The 22054-nt window shown below is 49.2% G+C and overlaps 1 protein-coding gene across 8 annotated transcripts in view; it reads right to left on the reverse strand.

The window, feature by feature from the left end:
* LOC144816669 (equilibrative nucleobase transporter 1-like) overlaps nucleotides 1-22054 on the reverse strand; it is a 475323-nt gene that overhangs the window by 364673 nt on the left and 88596 nt on the right. For 7 of the 8 annotated variants that reach the window (XR_013606932.1, XM_078674312.1, XM_078674302.1 and 4 more), the window contains exon 4: nucleotides 553-599. Coding sequence is in view for 7 of the 8 variants with exons in the window: in XM_078674312.1 (XP_078530438.1) it covers nucleotides 553-599 (47 nt within the window). In the remaining variant the exon portion in view is untranslated. Of the gene's footprint in view, nucleotides 1-552; nucleotides 600-17606; nucleotides 17763-22054 lie in introns of all 8 variants that reach the window. The other variant, XM_078674345.1, reaches the window with a different exon arrangement.

Here is a 22054-nt window from a genome sequence, read left to right on the forward strand (position 1 = left end):
CAAGTACTCTGATAATAGAACACACAGGAGCAACTTTATCACATAGTAAAGGAAGATATACGAGCCCAAACAAAAACAATTGTAATTTACACTCAAATATGGCACAAACATTTCTACTATAGATTGAATAAAGGAGCAGGGCCAGGCTAGAGACCAAACAAATAACTAACTTTAGTACACACTAGACAGAGGCGCAAATATATGTACCCAGTGCTAAACAAATAAGCAAACCTTTTTTCCTAGTATGTATCAATGACAGAACTCTACACATCAAATAATTAGAGCACACTCCAAAAAACAAACCATTTGACAAATTGATCAATAAGGTACACAAGCCTACGGCATATTAAACAATTCTTCGGCACGCCGAAGAAGGACACAGGCCCCTCTAACCACTGAGAAAGACCTAACCCAATGTCTTAGACATTAAATACCAACTCAAACAACTTTTCTACACTTTGACAAATAAAATACACACATTACTGAGAAGCCCTCATCCAGAGGCACTACAAACACACACAAAGACACCCACCACAACAGAGGAGTATTTACCTTCAGTGGAGAAGGCAATCAGAAGTGTGGCCGCTGTGTATAGGAATCTGAAACAACAAATAGACAAACACAGGTTATACTATTGTCGCGTAGAACTTAGAGTGTGGCATGTAGTGATCCTGGAAGATGTACACAGTTTGAATATATAAGTATATATGTAACAGAAACACATAGGCTGTAGAGGTAACATCTCATGGGCAAGTCTCAATCGAATGGGCTAGTTCTGATAAGTGAAATTCTGCAGCACCTGCGCTCACCTAATACTGTTAATACACATGTGAGCTAACACTCACCAGGCCGTAAGGTAAAAATACATAGATGGCTCCCAACTCGTATACAGCAGTGGCTTCGCTAAGGAGCGTCGCCCCACTGCTCTCAGAGCAGTGGAAAAGGAAAAATAAAATGATAACATTATTTTCATTTTTGTTTTTGTACCGGTTATGGGGCTATGTAAGGGTGGGGCGGGTGGGGCTGGGATCACAGGGAGGAGGAATGTTAGGCACCCTAAGTGCGCATGACGGTTTGACCAGCGGTCTTGGGCTGGTGAAATACAGTGGTGTAACGAAAGTTTAAGGGGCCCCCCTGCAATGTACATGGAGGGGCCCCCGCTCCAGATTTTATACGGAGCGCTCAGGCCTAAGTACTGAGCTGAGGGGGCAGCCTGCAGCTCGGGACCACCCCGCACTGATGCGGGGGCCTGTGTTACGCCCATGGCCAAACAGTCATGTGCACCTGCCATTTCACCACCTGGCTGTGATGCACTGCTGGGTGGAGAGCAATCCCGAGGCTCCGGCAGTACCCAGAGCATCCGCCTCCCCCCTTTCCGATCCGTAACCTCCGAGATCATCTGAGGCGTACCCCAAGAATCATCCCTCACCACGACATTGTTTAACATCTACATGGCACCGCTCGCCCACGTCGCCCGACTGCACGACCTCAACATCATCTCTTACGCTGACGACACCCAGCTGATCCTCTCCCTCACCAAGGACCCCCTCACCGCCAAAACCAACCTTCACGAACGAATGAAGGCCGTCGCCGACTGGATGAAGAACAGTCGTCTGAAGCTGAACTCGGACAAGACGGAGGTCCTCATCCTCAGCTCCATCACCTCAGCCTGGGACAACTCCTGGTGGCCGACGGCATTAGGAGCAGCACCGACTCCCACCGACCACACACGCAACCTGGGGTTCATCCTTGACTCAACACTCTCCATGACCAAGCAAGTCAATGCCGTCTCATCCTCCTGCTTCAACACCCTTGCACGCTCCGCAAGATCTACAGGTGGATTCCCACCGGAAGAAGAAGAACGGTCACCCAGGCCCTCGTCATCAGCAGGCTGGACTACGGCAACGCCCTCGCGCAGGAGCCTGGCCAAACTCCTGAAACAACTTCAACGCATACAGAACGCCTCTGCACGCCTGATCCTCGACATCCCTTGCCACAGCCACATCACACCCCACCCAAGAGACCTGCACTGGCTTCCCGTCAACAAGAGAATCCCCTTCAAGCTCCTTACCCACGCTCACAGGCACTCCGCAACACTGGACCGGCATACCTCAACAGACGACTCACCTTCTACAACCCGAACCGCCAGCTCCGCTCCGCCCACCTCGCCACTGTCCCCCGCATCTGAAGAGCGACCACCGGCGGCAGATCCTTCTCCCACCTCGCCGCCAAGACCTGGAACACTCTCCCCATCCTCCTACGAGAGACCCAGGATCTACTAACCTTCAGGAGGCTACTCAAGACCTGGCTATTCGAGCAGTAGCAGCACCCCTCCCTCCCCCACCCACCCACCCCACAAGCGCCTTGAAACCCTCACGGGTGAGTAGTGCCCTTTACAAATGTTCTGGTTGATTGAATGCTCCCAAGTCCCATTGCAGCCTGATGGCAGTTTTATACTACAATTCGACTAGACAAAATAACCGCCTTACCAAGCTTTAAACTTCTTTAGTGCATATGCGTCAACCCTAAAACAGGACCTAGACATTTCCTAGGACAGGGTGCATTGTTGAAATTAAAAAGTAGGACAGGTACTTTTAAGGTTTACATGTCCTGGGAGTGAAAAACTCACAACCTTATAACTTTTAATAAGTATTAACGTTTGTTTGGGAGCAGGTAAAAGATTCATGTTTGTTTTATGAGGAATTGTAATTTAGAAACCTCTTTAATGGTAGTCAGATTTTAAGGCTCAATTCCGGAAAAGCCACTCTTAGGAAGTTGGCATGGTCTTGTCCTAACCATTTGATGGCTGCCGCTCGTTTATGGGTAACATGACTAAGGGTAGTTGGCAGTTGACCTTTGTGTATTCCCCGCAGACAGCCCCAGAATATAGGGACTAGGTGTGCCTGTTTGAGCCATCTCTCGGGGAAGTGGAGGTCAACTGCCGTACTGGCACTTCAAAGGTTCTGGTTCAGCCCACACACAAAGGAATTTACACAAGCCTATTGTACCCCAAGACAGACTGAGACCAGGGCAGGGAGGCATGATACTTCCAACACCTCTTTAGGGGGAAACTCCAGAAGCTGCTCCCACTTCAAAGAGGGCACCATGTATAAAAAGGGGACCCTCTGACCCACTCATCAGACAATTTCTGGACCAGTGGAAGACTCATGAGAAGGACTGCAATTCTGCCCTGCTGCTCTGCCGCAAGAAGGACTGCCCAGCTGCCCTGCTGCCTGTAGTGTCTTGCAAATTTTATGGCAGAACCCTTCTGGTTCCTAACCGACTCCATAGAGCTGCGACGTAGGTGTCAGAGCGCAATGAAAGCTTGTTTCGTTCGCAGATACACGCAGCAGAAAAAAGACTTGGAATACTAAACTCCAAGTGAGCCAAAGTTATTGGCGAGCACCCAGGCTGGGAAGGACACAACAAATGGTGATGAGATGGGGATGAGTAACTTGAAAAACAACTGTGCTCTCCCAGAGAGCTTGCTGTGGTACAAGCAAAGTTCTTGTGCATGCCATGTGTGTTGCTGTCAAAGTATAGAACTGACACTTCATGCATGTGGAGTCAAAAAACCTGGTCTGGATTCTTCTCTCCTCTCTAATTTCAGACCCATTTCTCTCTTACCCTATCTTGCCAAAATTCTTGAAAGTTATGTTACTTCTTGCCTTTCCTCTTACGTTGAGCAGAACCATCTCCTCGCTTCCCATCAAGCGGGCTTCCCCTCGGGCCACTCTACGGAGTCAGTGGTGCTTGCGGTTCTTGATGAGCTGAAAGCCAAGGCCGATACCAACTCCCCCCAAGCTCTGGTTCTCCTCGACCTGTCCGCTGCGTTCGACACGGTTGATCATACCATCTTACTTGACCGTGTCGGCGCAGCGGGCATTCGGGGCTCTGCTCTCTCTTGGATCACGTCCTTCCTTACAGGTCGCTCACAAGCTGTTCACCTCTCTGGTTTTTCCGCTTCTCCCCTCCCGGTGTCTTGTGGGGTTCCTCAAGGTTCCTCCCTCTCTCCTCTTCTTTTTAACCTTTATATTCGTCCCCTCATTGTTTCTCTTCTTGATCTGGGGGTCTCTGTGTATAATTACGCAGATGACCTCCAGCTCGTCTTTGATCTTTCCTCTTCTTCTCACTCCTTATCATTTTTTCGCTCCACTCTGGTTTTTATTTCCGGATGGATGAGCGCCAATCATCTCAAGCTCAATCCAGACAAGACTGAGCTTGTCTTGACTGGTGGCTCATCCAGTCCTTGGTCCTCTGCTTTCTGGCCCCCCATCTTTGGTCCCCCTCCTACCCCTGTTTCCTCTGTTAAAACGCTGGGCATCAAGGTCAGCCAGGACCTGTCAATGCACGGCCAGGTCAGCTCTGTAGTGTCCTCCTGCTTCCTCTCCCTCTGTCTGATTAGAAAAATTTCCCGTTTTTTTCCCTGGATTCCCTTAAAATTATCATTTCGGCCCTTATCACCTCCCGCCTCGATTATTGAAACAGCTTGTTCGTGGGCATCCCCGCCTACGAAACTCGCCGTCTCCAAGCAATCCAAAATCAGGCTGCCCGTCTTATTTTTCATTTTCCCAAAACTCACCACATCACTCCTGTCCTTAAATCACTCCACTGGCTACCTGTTTTGCAGAGATCCCTATTTAAATTAGGGTGCCTAGTCTTCCGGGCTGTTGATCGCTCTGCTCCGGCGTTCATCAATACCCTGATCTCCACTCACACCCCTGCCCGTACCCTCCGTTCTTCTACTTCTGCCCTCCTCACTGTTCCCCGCTTCCGCAAATCCCGCACTGGTGGTACCAGATTCTCTGTTCTTGCCCCCTGGTTCTGAAACTCTCTCCCTCTATCTATGCGCTCAATTCCCATTTTCTCACACTTCCGTAAAGCGCTCAAGACCTTCTTGTTTGCCCAGGCATACTCCTGTTAACCTCCTCGGCCCTGTTCTGTTCTGTTCAGTAGAGCTCTCAGCGCCAGGAAGCCGCTTGGCCACCGTGCGCTCAATAAATACCTTATTCATTCATTCATTCATTCATTCATTCAAAGCGCAACTCCAGCCACTGTAAAGCAGGTAAAGACAACGGAGCGTTGCAAAGAATTCAAACGTCTATGGTTGATAACCTGCTGGTCAGGCCAAACATAAAGGTACAGCACTGTCATGCAAGATAAATTTGTACATTATACGGAGTGCTAAAGCTGAAGGCGGATTTAAACTGGTTGATGCATTGCAGCCACTTGGGATTATGTGTCGCGCACTACAATATCCAAAGGTCAAGAGGGTGGCCACGCCCATCTTGGCAGGTGTTGACATTAAAAAGTGCGGACGTTACAGCGCTCTCATTTTGTCAGGAACAAACGCTGCTGAGGAAGAGATTTACTCTCGAAACGCGTACGGCGTATGAACTTTGGATGCATGCTCTTTGTATTGGGTCCTGCTTGCAAACTGCTCATTAAACCTGAGAGCAATACAAGTTTCCAGTGGCTTCTCTTCGTTGGGGTTCCTGTTGGTTTGGATATATATTCAAAAGGCAGGAAATCTGACAAAAATCCAGCGGCACACCAGAGGACGGTACACAAAACCTTTAGTGTGCAAAGAAACAACGCGTTTGGGAGATGCCTTTTTCAAGTTAGAGAATTGTGCTTAATCTCCCCCAGAAATACAATTCCAAGTTCATACACAGTGTAAACATACTGTCGGTGTAGTACTGACATGAACATCAGTTGCAGCATAAATGCATATGTAGTTGTCATTAAATGCAAATAAATACCAAGCCAAATCATAATGGCAAAAGTACATAATTGTAACAACCTTCTGTCTAAATGAAGTAATACCTCATGAATCAAATGATCATAGACAGCGAAGAAATACTCAGTGGTTGATGCGCAGGATAAATTCCCAATAATGAGATAAATTCATCACATGGTGAACCCCTCATATATAATTAATCAATCAATCATTTGTAAAGCGCACTACATATCTGCGAGGGTCTCAAGGCGCTGGAGGGGGGGGGGGGGCGCTACTGATCGAACAGCCAGGTCTTGAGTATCCTCCTGAAGGTCAGCAGGTTTTGGGTCTGTCGTCGGCTCAGTGTGACCTTTTCTGCCCTTTCTTGGGACCTTTCTACCTCTGTGCCACTCGTTTCCCCCCGTTTTTTGTGACCTTTCTGCCCCTTCTTGTGACCTTTTTGCCTCTGTGCCACTAGTTTCGCCCCGTTTTTTGTGACCTTTCTGCACTTTCTTGGGACCTTTTTGCCTTCTGTGCCACTCGTTTCCCCCTGTATATTTGTGACCTTTGCCCTTTTGTGACCTGTCTGCCTTCTGTGCCACTGGTTTTCACCTCAATTGTTGTGCCCGTGGCCTTCTGTTTCCTTCATCGCCCCTCGCCGCTGCGGCCCCACCCCCCTGACTGTCCATTTGCTGTCCCAACTCCCGCCTCCCAGCTGCTCCTCCCTCCCACCTCCCCATATAGGCCGGCCGCTGCGCAGTGAGGAGAGCGACCCTTGACCCCTCCAGGTAGGTCGCTCCCCCTCCGCACAGCACCGCCTGTGTGTCCCTGCCCCAGCTGCCGCTGCTGAAGAAGTTAGAGGCCCTCCTCCACTCGCAGGCTACCACCTGCGCCTCATCCCTGGTGGCCAGTGGTAGGCCGTAGGTTTGCTCATTATCCATTGTATTGCCTGTATTTTCTTTCATAGCTCCCGTTGGAGTGAATGCATTTTCATTATTGTGTCTGTAACTGCTGTAGTCTGCCTCCCCCGCTGCCTGTACTTAGTCTGTGCCCATTCTCTCCCTCTATTCCCCTCGCTGCCCCCGTGTCTGTCTGCCCGGTTGTTAGACCTGGCACCTTGGCGTGAGTCTCACTTCCACTTTTTGCTGATGTGCCTCATGTGTTTTGCTGGTGTTAGCTGCTCAGTGCACTGTGCCTCTGCCAATCGGTGCCACAGTGCAAGTGCTCCCTATGAAAGTGTATACATTGATTGGTTTCCATGATTGGCTTATTTGGTTTACTGTCAGTCCCCAGTAAAGTGCAACAGGAGTGCCAGGGCTTGTAAATACAAATGCTGCTGGTGGGCCTGCAGCACTGGTTGTGCCACCCACAGAAGCGGTCTAGTAAAATGTGTCTAAGGTCTGCCATTGCAGAACCTGCGTGCAGTCTGGTACTGTCATGCTGGCTGGGCAAGTGCACCCACTTGCCAGCCCCTTATACCTTCCCTTTACTTCATGTGAGTCACCCCTATGGTAGGCCCATGGGCAGGGTGCATTGTAAGTATAAGGTAGGACAAGCCCTGATGTGTGTGGCATGTCCTAATAGTGAATTACAGCCATTTTCGTTTTTCACTAAGTCTACCTGCTCTCCATAGGACAGAATGGGCTGCTGGAATTATTACACTTTATAATCCTAACAGATTCAGAGAGCATGGTAGAAAGTCAAGTTTAGTATGCCTGAACTCAGAATAATAAAATACATCTTTTAGTAAAGTTTATTTTAATATCCTGTGTTTGCAAATACTACTTTTAGAAAGTTAGTATTTGCTTGCCTAACCATTTCAGCCGCCTCTGCTAGGATGTGTATCTGCTGTCTGGTTTCTGTGAGTGACAGGGCTGCGGATGACAGGTGGTGAATAGAGGGATTACACCAGGATGGGTGGTGGGAGTGCCCCTTGACTCTGAATAGGGCTGTGCTCTGCCACCTCAATGCTGGCTCCGCCCACTGGGGAGCGGCTGATGTCTCTGCCCTACACCTTGTGAAGAGAGAGGGGAAGACTGTCAACAGAGTACTCTTGTCACCACAATGCTGGCTCCACCTCCTGAGGAGTGTCTGATGTGCCTGCCCTGCTCCCTGAAAGGAGAAGCTGGAGTCTGCAAAACAAAGTGCTCAGAGCCTGGACTGGATTAGGCAAAGCCCCCCCCTGGCCTGCAAGAACAAAAGAAATGGTGTATAAAAGTAGGAGCCCTGCTCCTAAGAAATCAGATCCTGTTTGCGTCAAGAAGAACCTCTGCCCGAAGAGAAGGACCTGGAAAAGCTGCATGGAGGACTACTGTCTCTGACCTGGGAGACTAGCCTGTGGTGGGTGCCTTGCTGCAAGAATGAGAGGAGAAAAGACTGAGAAAAACTTTTCAACAACTACTTGTGCTTTTGTGAACAATCTCCAAGGGCTTAAACTGAGCTTGCCCCCTGAACTGAGCTCCAGGACCATTGGGCTCTGATCCTGCCTTCGCTGTCAACTGCTGACTTTGGCCTTCCTCATCGCTGGAAAGCCGTGATCTCTAGTGCGCCTCTCTTCCCTCCCCCCTTGCTGTACCGCTGGTGCCCGGCCTCCCCCGCCTCGTGTGAGCCACTCTGAGCTTCGAGCCGCTGTGCGCACGACTCGTGGGGCCACCCACCCTCTGCCGTACTTGTTCCTCCACGAGCTGCACTGCTCGGATTGCCGCTACTCCCCACTGCTGGAAGCAAGATCAAGTACCTCCCCGAGCCCGGGCCGGATCGTACGCCTGATGTGTACACCCCCCCCTCACACCGCACTTGACATCGCTGGGGCCGCACACTAAGAGCCGGCCGGTACGGACCGTACTGGCTGCCTCCGCCTTTCCTCATCAGCAACGACCCGAAGGTACGGCTCGTACGCCGCCCCCCGCCTACGTGCTCCAGATTGCCGGCCCGCTCGTAGAGGTCCCCCGCTCTTCCTCTCGTTCGGAGACATCCCCGAGCCAGGGCCCGCTTCAAAGAGGAGCTGCCTGCTCCCTCGCCACGTCGCGGACGCCACCTGCGAACCGGGCTTCACATCACGAACAAGGTACTGTTTCCCCAACGTGCACTGCAGTGAGAACACCCGGGCCAGGAGCCCGCAACGCTTCTTATGATAGACTGCCTTTTTGTGAACTTGTGAGTCGGACAACGTGCGCAACGCACCCCACCAAAGAAAATACGCTTGTTTTGAGAACACTTTGCCTAAATCCATCTTGTGGCTGATTCTTTTAAAAACGTTATTATGGTCTTGTATTAAGCCTGCATAGAAACTTAAATTTACATAAAGTCTACTTATTTTCATAAATCCATAGACTGGTGTCCATTTGTGGTGGGTCATTTGATTACTGTGTCTGACCATAAATGCTTAACTAACGCCCTGAAGTTTAGCCTTGCATGTTCGCGCCACTCAACCTAGAGGGTAAGCAGGGGTTATTCTAAGGACTAAGTCCCTTGCCCTGTCTCTGTTTGTCACAAGTACATACCTGTGCCAACCAGAGACCCCCAAATCTAACACCGGTTTCCCTTCTGCTCCCCTTGCTGCTCCCGTGTCTCTCTGCCCGGTTTTTCCTTCTGCTCCCCTCGCTGCCCCCGTGTCTCTCTGCCCGGTTTTTCCTTCTGCTCCCTTCGCGGCCCCTGTGTCTCTGCCCATTTTTGCCTTCTGTTGCTTAGCTGCCCCTGCATTTCTGTGACCTTCTGCCCTTTCTTGTGACCTTTGTGCCCTCTGTGCCACAAGTTTCCCCCCGTTTTTTTGTGTGACATTTCTGCCGTTTCCTGGGACCTTCTGCCTCTGTGCCACTAGTTTCCCCCTGTTTTTTTGTGACCTTCCTGCCCTTTCTTGGGACCTTTCTGCCTTCTGTGCCACTCGTTTCCCCCGTTTCTTGTGACCTTTTTGCCCTTTTAGGACCTTTCTGCCCTCTGTGCCACTCGTTTCCCTCTCAATAATTGTGCCCTTTTGCCTTCTGTTTCCTTGGTCGCCCCTCACCGCCCACGCCGCTGCGTCCCCTGCGGCTCCGCCCCCCTGACCCCCTGACTGCCCATTCGCTGCCACCGCCTCGCGCCTCCCAGCTGCTCCTCACTCCCACCTCCCCATACATGCCGGTGGCTGCGTGGCCGCTTTGCGCGTGGCTGCATGGTCGCGTGGCTGCGCGGCAAGCCCGTCTGCACCCGTCCGTGCCTGGACCCGGCCCAGCACCAGAACCCCTGGCCCCCGCACCCGCCACTACGACGCCAGCACTCTGCATGCTCCCAACCACGAACGGACCCACAACTGCTTCAAGGCCGCCCCGAAACGCACACAAGGTCCTTTCACCTGCCGGAACTGCAGCTACACCAGCCACAGAGCCGACGAACCACCCGCCAAGAAAGACCTTAACCACCTCCGATGCATACTACTGAACACCCGCTCCGCACGCAAACACGCCGTCGAGCTCTCGGACCTGCTTAACACAACCTCCCCAGACGTCACCTTTCTGACAGAGACCTGGTTGAACAACTCCTCCGCACCCGACAATGCCATAGCCATCCCAGACGGCTACAAGATCACCCGCAGAGACCGCAGTAACTGAGTCGGAGGAGGAATCGCCATCGTACACCAGAACAGCATCAGGGTTTCGACTAGCACCGACAGCTCACTCAGCACCGCCGAACACATGCATTTCCAGATCCACACTGACCCCAACTCCACCCTCAGAGGCACCCTCGTCTACCAACCCCCCCGGACCCTGCCCCCAGTTCAGCAACTCCCTCGCCGACTTAATTAGCACGCACGCCCTGACCTTCACCGACTACATCTTCCCTGGAGACCTGAACTTTCACCTTGAGAACAACGACAGCAACTCCACCACCCTGATCGACAACCTCGCCAACCTAGGACTGAGGCAACTCGTCACAACGCCCACCCACTCCGCCGGCCACACGCTAGACCTGTCTTCTCCTCTAGCCCGCACGTTTCTGTCAGCCACACCACCTTACTCCTCTGGACCGACCACCTCTGCATCCACTTCACCTTCCAGAAACCCACCACACACCACTGTACCCAAAAGGTCCCCCGCTGCCGCTGGAGCAAAATCACCTAAGACCAACTACATTCAAACCTTGCTCTCAGCCCACCCACCGAACCCTCCAACACCAAAGTCGCTACCCCCAACCTAGATGCTGGATCTAGGACTGCGCCAACACCCTCGCCCCGCTGAAGAAACCCCCCCACAGAGTCACCAGCAAGAGGGCCAGCTGGTTCACCCCAGAACTCCTAGATGCCAAGCAAGCCTGCCGGAAACTAGAGAAGAAATGGCACAGTGAACCAACCTCGGACAGCTACGCAGCACACAAGGATGCCGTCCGCAACCACCACCACCTCATCAGGGCTGCCAAGAAGACCTCTTTCAAAGACCGCCTCGACAACAACGCACATGACAGCAAGGAGCTCTTCAACATCGTGAAGGAACTCTCCAACACCAACGACATCCCGCCGTCGCAAGCCCTGTGTGACTCCCTCGCCACCTTCTTCCATCGCAAGATAGAATACATCCACGACAGCTTCAACACCCAGACAGCCCCAACAGACAGCAATACAACAGACCCTCCGCACACCATTGACCACGTCCCCTTGCTAGCCTGGACCAGCGTAAGCGTCGATGACACCATCAGGACCATGAGCACAATCCAGTCCGGCTCTCCATCAGACCCATTCCCGCACCACGTGTTCAACAAAGCAAGCAGCTCCATCGCACCCCACCTGCGCAATGTCGTCAATCTCTCCCCTGAGACCGCGACCTTCCCAGAGAGCTGGAAACACGCTGAGATCAACGCCCTACTAAAAAAAAACAAGGCAGACCCAAGAGACCTCATAAACTTCCGACCCATCTCTCTGCTCCCCTTCCCGGCCATCGAGAAAATCGTTAACAGACAGCTAACCCGATACCTCGAAGAGAACAGAATCCTGGACCCTTCCCAGTCAGGGTTCTGCAGCACCAAGACCGCCCTCATCGCCGCCACCGACGACATCAGGACCCTGCTAGACAACGGGGAGACTGTAGCACTCATCCTCCTAGACCTCTCCACCGCCTTCGACACCGTCTGCCACTGCACACTACGCACACGCCTCCACGCCTTAGGGATCCAAGACTAGGCTCTGGAATGGACCACCTCCTTCCTCTCCAGCAGAACCTAGAGCGTCCGCCTCCCCCCGTTCCGAAGCCTCCGGGATCATCTGCAGCGTACCCCAAGAATCCTCCCTCAGCCCGAAACTGTTTAACATTTACATGGCCCCGCTCACACACATCGCCCGACAGCACGACCTCAACATAATCTCCTACGCCGACGACACTCAACTGATCCTCTCCCTCACCAAGGACCCCATCACCACCAAAGCCAACCTCCATGAAGGAATGAAGGCCGTCGCCGACTGAATGAAGATCAGACGTCTGAAGCTGAACTCAGACAAGACGGAGGTCCTCATCCTCGGCTCCAACCAGTCAGCCTGGACGACTCCTGGTGGCCAACGGCACTGGGGGCAGCCCCGACCATGCACGCAACCTGGGAATCATCCTCGACTCAACGCTCTCAATGACCAAGCAAGTCAACGCCGTCTCCTCGTCCTGCTTCAACACCCTCCGCATGCTCCTCAAGATCTACAGAGGGATCCCGACAGATACAAGAAAGACAGTCACCCAGGCCCTCGTCAGCAGCAGACTCGACTACGGAAACAGCCTCTACGCGGGAGCCCCGACCAAGCTCATCAATCGACTACAGCGCATCCAAAACGCCTTGGCACGACTGATCCTCGATGTACCACGACACGGCCACATCACCCCCACCTGAGAAACCTGCACTGGCTCCCCATCAACAAGAGACAAATGTATTTCTAAACAGGCCGGTGTCCTCCGTTCTATCCGCACTACTCTGGCTAAGCTTGAGGCGGAAATTAAAGATCTAGATGCCGCTCAGGCGGCACACCCCAGTCCTGAGACGCTGGCGTTAAAACCTCAAAAACACACCTACTTCTCTGATGAAGCTGACCGCAAACTGTCCTTCTTGGGCAGGGAGGGTCGGGCTCGTCGTTTCGGTGAGGCGGACCGCCCGGGGCGCACACTTGCCAATCTTCTCCGCCCTCCGCGCGCTGCTTCTTATATAACGGCCCTTAGTGACGATGGCTCGTGTAGGACTACCTCCCCGGAGGAAATTAAGTCCCGCATTATGGACTTTTACTCTCAGCTATATTCTGCCGGTACTCCTCTGCCACGGGATGCTTTTGATCAATATTGTGAGCCTATTGCGCTAGTCTGGCTCGAAGACTACCACCGTAAATTTCTTGATGAACCTTTCTCCAGGGAGGAAATACTTGCAGACATTAGTAGCTTACCCGGGGACAAGGCTCCTGGCCTGGATGGCTTACCAGCCTCATTTTACAAAATGTACGCCGATCTCTTAGAACCACACTTGGCGGCCATGTATAATGAATCCTTGGACACTGGCCTCTTCCCGTCATCGTTATGTGAGGCGATGTTAACTCTGCTTCTCAAACCTGACATACCTGCCGACCGTCGCAACACCTACCGCCCCCTCTCCCTAATCAACACTGATAACAAAATTCTTGCCAAATTGATTGCCTCTTGTCTTCTATTACTCATGCCCCTCATTGCTCTCCCCGACCAGTCCGGTTTTACTCCCAGTAGGGCAACTTCGCACCACCTTCGCACAATTTTCTCAGTCTTGCATCAAATTAATCCTAACCTTCCGGCCATGGCTGCCCTGCTGGGCGCCACAAAGGCGTTCAATACGCTATTGTGGCCCTTTTTATTTTACCTCCTGCCCCGCATGGGCTTCAGCGATACTTTTATGCGCAAGGTTAAACTCCTTTACACCAATCCCTCTTGTCTTCGTATTAATGGCCAGGTCTCCGACCCTATTAGTATTGCTCGTGGTACATGTCAGGGGTGCCCACTATCGCTCATGCTTTTTGCCATCGCTATGGAGCCCTTGGCCACCAAGCTCCGACAACACCATACTCACAGAGGTATAGGCTTTTCTCTATGTATGCGGACGATGGTACCCTATACGTCCGTCATCCCCAGGAAAACCTCAGCCCCTGGTCCGGGAAATCATACGCTTAGGCGGTCTTTCCGGCATTCAAGTGAACTGGAGCAAGTCTGTTCTCTTCCCTCTGACAGATGCCACAGCGCCATTCACACCGGACTTTCAGTTCATGTGGGCTTCTGGCCCCACGCGATATCTGGGCATCTGGCTGAGCAGGGTTCTGGAGGAACTGTGGAGATCTAACTTCGGTTGTGCGGTTGACTGGCTGGAATCTAGGATTCCATCGTGGAGCCTACTTCCCCTATCCCTGGCAGGCCGGATTGCAATCGCCATGATGGTGGTCCTGCCTAAGTTTCTCTACCTGTTTTTTAAACATCCCTATCCCTCTTACGTCTCATTTCTTTCGTAAATTACGCTCCCTAATCATTTCACTAGTCTGGGCGGGTAAACAGCCAAGAGTCACATACGACATACTCACTCTCCCCATGTCGGTTGGTGGTATGGGCGCGCATGATTTCAGGATCTATTCCTTGTGTGCCCAGGCCAGCTTTCTGCATTTCTGGATCTACCCTACCCCTTATTAGCCTAACGTTGTCGTTAAAACAGATATAGCTTCCCCCTGGCCCTTGTCCACGGCTTTGTTCGCGCCCGCGGTGCGCCCTCGGGGGGAAGTAGACACGGTTGAGACGTTGCGCTGGGCCTGGTCCGGCCTACGCCGGCTCTCCAATCTTCCGCTGCTTTCTGCTAATGCCGTGCCAATGGTGAACCACCCAGAATTTCCCCCACTTCAGTCTTCTGGCATGTCTAGGCATGCGTCACGGCTGGGTTTGCAGACGGTGGCGGATCTTTACCCAAAGAACACTTTCTACTCTGACTCCTCGGGGCCACTGGACACGATTTTATTTTATCAACTGCGTGCTATTTGCCGGAAACTACACTCTACATTCCCTCAGCCCCCACCCACGATGCCAGCTCTCGACTTCATATATACGTCCCTGTCACCGCACAAATTAGCTATCAAATTATACGCACTTACTCTTATGTCCATCTCGATTTCCTCGGACTGGGCGCGGTAGGCGTGGGGCGCGGATCTTGGTATGGACATTGCGCAGTCCGACTGGCTAAACTGTTGTAACCAGACGAAAAAGCTGTCACCGAATTACCGGCTCCGTCTGATAATTTTTATTATTTGCACAGGCTGTATCGCACCCCTGCTCAGCTCCACAGGCTCGGGCTCATTCCTAGGGATACTTGTATGCGTTGCACAGCCCCTGCCGCGGACTTTGCACACTTAGCGTTTTTATGCCTGAAGGTCTCGGAGTTCTGGCGGGGGGTGTGTTCCACCATTTCTGACATTACTAGTGCCACAGTGCATCCTGACCCTTCCCTGTGCTTCCTTGGCTTCGTAAAATTCTGTCCTGATGTTTCCCCTATGCCTGATTTCGATGCTGCTGGTCCTGACTAGGCGCAGGGTGGCCATGTGTTGGGGTTGTAGACCTGCTCCAAGAGTTGAGAGCTGACTGGAGGACGCCTCTCAGTGTCAGACTCTCTTATCGGAGTTCTGGGATTTGCTGCCTGCCAAGTCCCGTCCTGTTGACATTTGGGGCCCTCTGGTTACCTATCTCCATTCCCGTTCCTTCCTCAGTGGAGCTGCCTTTCCCGCGCTCCTCACCAGCCCTTCGCCCGCGGTGGCCGCCGGTGCTGGTCAGTGACTGCCTCCTCCCGTCCTGTAGGCGCCGCCGCCTCCTGGCGCTCCCCACTGATGTGATTTTTGCATGTGGGATCCCCTTTGAGATGTGGGACCACTGTTTAGTGGAGCTGTGTTCTCAACCTTCATGTATTGCTGCTCGCGGTCAGTGGTAGTATACTTTTTACCAAAGGCTTGACGTGATTTGTACTGTCGATTTGAGCTGCAGTGTTGCACATTGTAATGTGTCATACCTGACTTTCCTGAATAAAGGTTTTGAAAAAATAAAAATAAATCTAGGGGTAACTATGGATTCAGACCCATCTTTGATATCACATGATAACAACATCACAAAGAGTGCCTTCTACACAATGACAACACTGCCACACATCTTCCTATACTTTGGATACCAACAAGAATTACAAGCCATCCTCATACTCCGTGACCTTCAAGCTTGACATTGTCACAGGTGATTCCTTGGCGCACCCAGAATCACCATACACAAAATATAACTCATCCAAAATGGTGCAACTTTCACCCAATAGAATACATGACCCCAGTCCTACACACTCTTCACTGGCTAGTTATATCTATAAGGGCAAAGTGGGCCTGGGCGGAGTTAGCAGAATTCTGCTGCGCAGAACTCCACGAAGTGCTGAAAAACTCAACTGTGGTCCGAGGAGTTCTGCAAGCATCAGAGTGCGGTAAGTCGCGCTGCTTGTGCTGATTTTTAGCACTGGGACTTTGTCTGCACTGTAAAATCAGCACGGACGGCACCACACGCAGCGCAAGAGGGCTCTGCTGCTTTCTGCCATTTGGGAATATGTTCTATGCCAGTGGCAGCTTCCACAACACGAGCGGCAGGTTTCTCAACGCGAGCGGTAGTGACTTGCTGCGACCACCTGCATTGAGAAATTTCAGCGGGAGGTGGTCTAGCATTTGAATTTCCTCACTTGTACTCAACCAACTGCACATTGTTGAGCCACTCGATAGGACACACTCTGCTCCGCGCCGTGGAGTTTCAGAGCTCCGTGCACTACATGGAGTGGGCAAAACTCCGCGAACTCTGCTAGCGGAGCGGAATTCATCTCGCACCACTATTACACTCTACATTGTCCACAGCCACCCAAGGAAAAGATCCTCTATACCTACCAGTTAAATTCAGGCAATACAAACAAAACAGGACACTGCACTCCAGGCTTGCACCACTTTTAATACCACTTTACAATAAAAATTCTGTAGAAGGCACTGCTTTCCCAGTATAAGACACAAGCTCTAGAACTCACTACCAGCCAGTATTAGAGGCACCCAGGACCATCTACGCAAACAAAAGGCTGACATGTGGTTCGCTGTGGCATTATATAGCTACGTACTTTTGTATATACTAGTTATGGCCCGCAATAATACTAAAACCATAAGTTATAACTTGTACATTTAATTTCATGTAATGCAAATGTGCTATAACGGTAGTTCATCACCAGCACTGTACAGCCAAAAAACCAAACATCACCAAATGAACAAGCATGGAATAAATGAAGCGATCTGTTGCATTACAGCACAATTTTGGAAGACTAATATATTCCTCCCACTGCATGTCCCAAATATGAATACTTTCTGACGACTTCTTCACCTCTCACACAGACACTCAGATATGGGATGATAACAACTGTCCATCTGAACTGATCTCTCTACTTCTCTTTCTTTCTTTCTCTCCATCCATCCATCCATCCATCCATGCCAGCACAGGACAACAACTGTACACAAAATTTCAGATTGGACAACCCAGTAAAGTAATCAGATCAGCAGAACCGATCATGTAAAATGCCATAATTGGATCTGCAGAGACGTGGAAAGCTGCCAGTGTACTGAAAACCATAAAAATGTGCATCTGTCTCTCACACTTCATCACCAACAAACTGCTATGTGCATCTCATAACACAATAACCACACCTCGGTGGACCTCACGTATGCAGAGGAAACACTTCCCACATGGGATCAAAACAAAAACATGCTTCCAACCACACACTCTACATGGTGTAGTGTGCTACTCATGCAGACAAGTTCTTCAGCGACCCACATAGGAGTATTAAGGGCTACATAAATGCTGCAATACATTACAATGCACAAATCATCATAAAACCTTACCGTAAGAAATCCGGAGGCGGCGCTGATTTAGAAGCACAAGACACCAAACACTGGAACTTGCTTTCTGTTATTATTTGAAGCATTCAAGAAAACCAGCACTTCAGAAGTCAGTTGAAAACATGGCTATTTCAGCCATAACTACATCATCCTACAACTCTGGAATAGAATCAGGAAAGATAATCACACTTTCAAGTACAATCTCCAGGTTACAGCCCATAGATCTGGAACCACTCAACCAGCAAACTACTTTCTACATCCTGGTCAGCTAAGAAGGGCTTCCCTATGGTTAGCCTGAGTATTATATGGTAATAACAATCCATATTTAACCCCCTAATGCTACTATCATAACACTCTGGGGTTGGCAGTCAACTGTACCTTAATATAAATAAAAATAAAAATAGTGCCTGGGAGGAGGGAGGGGTGAGGAGAGGTGGTGGGCAGGGCTAGAAGGTACAATGGTAATAAATAGCATATTTATCTTGGTGCTTTCAAGCATATTGTGAGGAGTTGGCCTGTTATATGCTGACCACTAGTTATAGTGGGCACCTTGTACCAGTCCAAACAACCCTTATTGATGAATAAGTTAAAGACAACCTTATATGAAAGCTATCCTAGTGGTAGCTGTGGAGAGCAGCCTTCAGGCTAAGTCTCGAAGGAATGTAAAGCAGCTTGTTTTACCAGTCTATAACCTCCTGAGTGAAAAAATGAAAGGAGAACCACACAAGTGCTATTATAACAAGCATTTGCAATGCAATAGGTCTCGCATTAGGAAAGTTTGAGCTATTGGTCTTGTAAATGACAATTTTTTTATTTATGTGTTGGTTTTGAAAATAGCTAAATTAATCGCTTTGTCATTTACAATGCCAATAGTTATTATAACTTTCGCAAATGTGACACCTATAGCATTTGTAATGCAACGTTTTCTTTACAGCATTTATTACTTCCCAGTACTTGGCAATAGCATTTACTACATCAGATAACAAAATCGTATTCTGCAAGCAACTTTAGCAACATAAAACGTAAGTACTTGCACACTTTTTTCTATTCTTTACTTTTAAAATGCAATTATAATTGTGGTACAATTATATGAAAGTATACAGTTATTATGTGTTGCAGCGTTACCTTGCTAAGTAGATTCTAAATATACAAGAGATTTTTCATATTTATGCATGCACAACAACAAAATCTGTCACTGCGCCACTTAGTTTGTTGGTTACATTCACATATGCGACCCGACCGTTACGTTGGCGAATTTTAAAAGTGAGCAGTATTTTAATGTACTTGTTTAAGTTCGCATTTCCCCTACAAAATACGCAGTTAGAAGATAGCAGCGCCACTTAGTCTGTTGGTTACACTCACAAATGCGACCCAACCCATACGTTGGCTAATTTTAAAAGGACGCAGCATTTTACTGTATTAGTTCAAGTTCACATTTTCCCTAGAAAATACGCAGCTAAAATATGACAGCAGGATTTCTGCGTTCAACTCCCAATTACTATTTTTTTTGCAAGCTATTTTTGTGTACCTTTTTTAAGCATTGCACACAACAACAGAATATGGTACTGCGCCACTCAGTCTGTTTATTACACTTACATATGCGACCTATACAGAAGCGTGCTTTAAGGGTGAGCAGTATTTTACTGTATTTGTTCACGTTTGCATTTTTTCCACAAAATACGCAGTTCAAAGATGGCAGCATGATATGTGCGTTAAACTTTTGCTGTCAATATCTTAGCAAGCTATTTTGGTGTCCGTGTTTTAGGCAAAGTGGGCAGTATTTTACTGTATTTGTCCACGTTAGCACTTCCCCTAAGAAATACGCAGTTAAAAGATGGCAGCGTTACTTAATCTGTTCGTTACACTCACATATGCGACTTATACGTTGACAAATTTTAAAAGTGGGCATTATTTTAGTGTACTTATTCAAGTTCACATTTCCCCTTCAAAATACGCAGATAAAAGATGGCAGCAGGATTTGTGCGTTAAACATCCGATTACTATTTTGTAGCAAGCTATTTTTGTGTGCGTTTTTTTAAGCATTGCACACAACAACATAATATGTTACTGCGCCAGTCAGTCTGTTTGTTACATTTAGAAATGCGACCCATACTTAAGCGAACTTTAAAGGTGAGCAGTATTTTACTGTATTTGGTCAAATGTGCATTTTTTGCAGAAAATACGCAGTTAAAAGATAGCAGCACCATATGTGCGATAAACTTTTGATGTCAACATTTTAGCAAGCTATTTTGTTGTACGCTTTTCAAGCATTGCATTACAAACACAAAATACAGTTACAGTATGTCAGCAAACTGTAAATACGCTACCAATTCATAAAAAATACCTTAACTAGCGCCGAAACACACACCACTGTTTCAACAAGCACCGCCATACGCAAGACAATTTTTACGCGCGCTACTCTTTCGACAAGCTCCGCCATACACAATACACTTACTACGCACGTTCATCCGCACCTAACTTTACAGTTAAAAGATCTTAGCAAGCTGTAAATACGCTAGCAATCCCTAAAAAATACATTACCCAGGGCGAGATACACGTGCCACTATTTCCACAAGCATCGCCATATGAAAAACATTTTTAACGCGCGTTGATTTGTAAGTTACTTTACGTAATGTAATGCTTAAACATTTCATTTTACGCGCTCCTCCAATGTACTTGTCGATTTAACAACTATTTGCTAAAGTAATTATATTTAGAAGTGCATTTGCGTTACAGTTATACACCAGTTCTTTCACGCATGCACCTAAATACTTACAAATGAGGCTCACGCCAGGAACACATGCCACTCCTTTACAACCGAAGGATGAGCCAGAAATATCAAAACAACCCCGCGAAATACCTGCGAGGAGCGGGGGCCGTCAGAAACCAGCGTCCTGCGAGTGGTGCACGTAGACAAGGCTGGAAGGAGCATGAGCTGTCGCAAAGCGCGCGATGGTAGCGTGTAAGAAACCGAAACCTGTTGTGGGGCGGGACTTCCGTCTTCTGAAGCCCGCGCCCACGGAGTGGCTGGCCAGAGGAGCAGCGGTGGCTGCAGAGTCCGGAAAGGCGCAGATGGTGGAACAGGTTTTTGTGGCTTCAAAACCAAATGATGCTCCTGGGGAATATATCCACACAATCTCCAAATCAAAACAGGTGCCGAAATTAATGATAACTGTCGACGCGTTTCGGCCTTTCAAACAGTTTTAGGCCTCATCAGGACAAAGGGCAACAAAAATTAATTTGAATGATCCAAAAGGTTATTATCCAAATACAAAAACCAATTTGGGATATGGTCGTCCAATGCTGCGGATATAGTTCAGAAATGTCACTCAAGCCAGGAAGAACTTCCTATATTGTGCACACCTGTGCTTATCCAGATTTCATTTTAGTCTCATACATGTGATCCAATCACCGGCATCCGCAGGGTGTCTAAACCCACATCACTTTAGGGAAACGAGCCAGAGTCTCCTAATACTCGGCCAGCAGCAGGAAGGCAGACTCGTGCAGTGGCTGGAAGCATCCATCTTGTGATGCCAGGGTTCTGTAAAGCTGGTACCCGGTGTACCGGTGTAGTCATATTTCTCCCTCTAGGAAGTTGGAATCATACCTCCCACACCAGTTACTGGCGTGGAGGTATGACTTCAAGGTGTTTGACACCAAACACGACATGTTTCTGTGCGGCCGTTTTAAAGTTAGCATTTACTGCTCGGTTATAATGCACTTAAGAGTATATGGTATGGCTGCATCACACAACAACCCCGGAGAATAGATTCTGAAGGCTGCAGAGGGGCTCTGATCATGCATGGGCACCCTCTCACATAAAACCCAGCATCCTGCCTTCAGGATTGAGAATGCCTGCCATAGGAGTGACTGATTAGGCCGGTTTATATGTGCAGTGATAAGGTAGATATAGTGAACCTATATCTAAGTAAGGGGTACATGGTATATTTCAAAATAAGATGAAAGTGCACACCTGTTAGTTGCTGGGTTTTTCGCAAATTCTCAATCTTATCCTTTTAAGCTTGTCACATGCAGCCCGGTAACGTGGTATGCCCTCCAACCACGTGGCATGAAAATAGTGATAAACTTAGAGTGCAGTATCACTCTAACCGGACGCACAGCTGATTCCTGGTAATGTTCACCTATATACCACAAAATTGGGATTGCATTGGCAACATGATTAACTACTACTGAGGATGTTTTATGTGAACATTGTGCCTCAGAAAAAGGCTTGGAATGGCATACCTGACGCATTAGAAACTTGATTTGCATAAATTAACGTCTGCCTTGTGACAGGAGAAGGATTTGGTAATCAAATGAAATGATGGAATACTCACTATAAAAACATTCTTGAACGTGAAATTATTGGTGAACATTACCAGGAATCAGCTGTGCATCGGGTTAGAGTGATACTGCACTCTAAGTTATCACTAGGTACATAGTGAACCATG

This window comes from Lissotriton helveticus, chromosome 1_1, assembly GCF_964261635.1.
Source record: "Lissotriton helveticus chromosome 1_1, aLisHel1.1, whole genome shotgun sequence".
NCBI classification, from domain to species: Eukaryota; Metazoa; Chordata; class Amphibia; order Caudata; family Salamandridae; genus Lissotriton; species Lissotriton helveticus.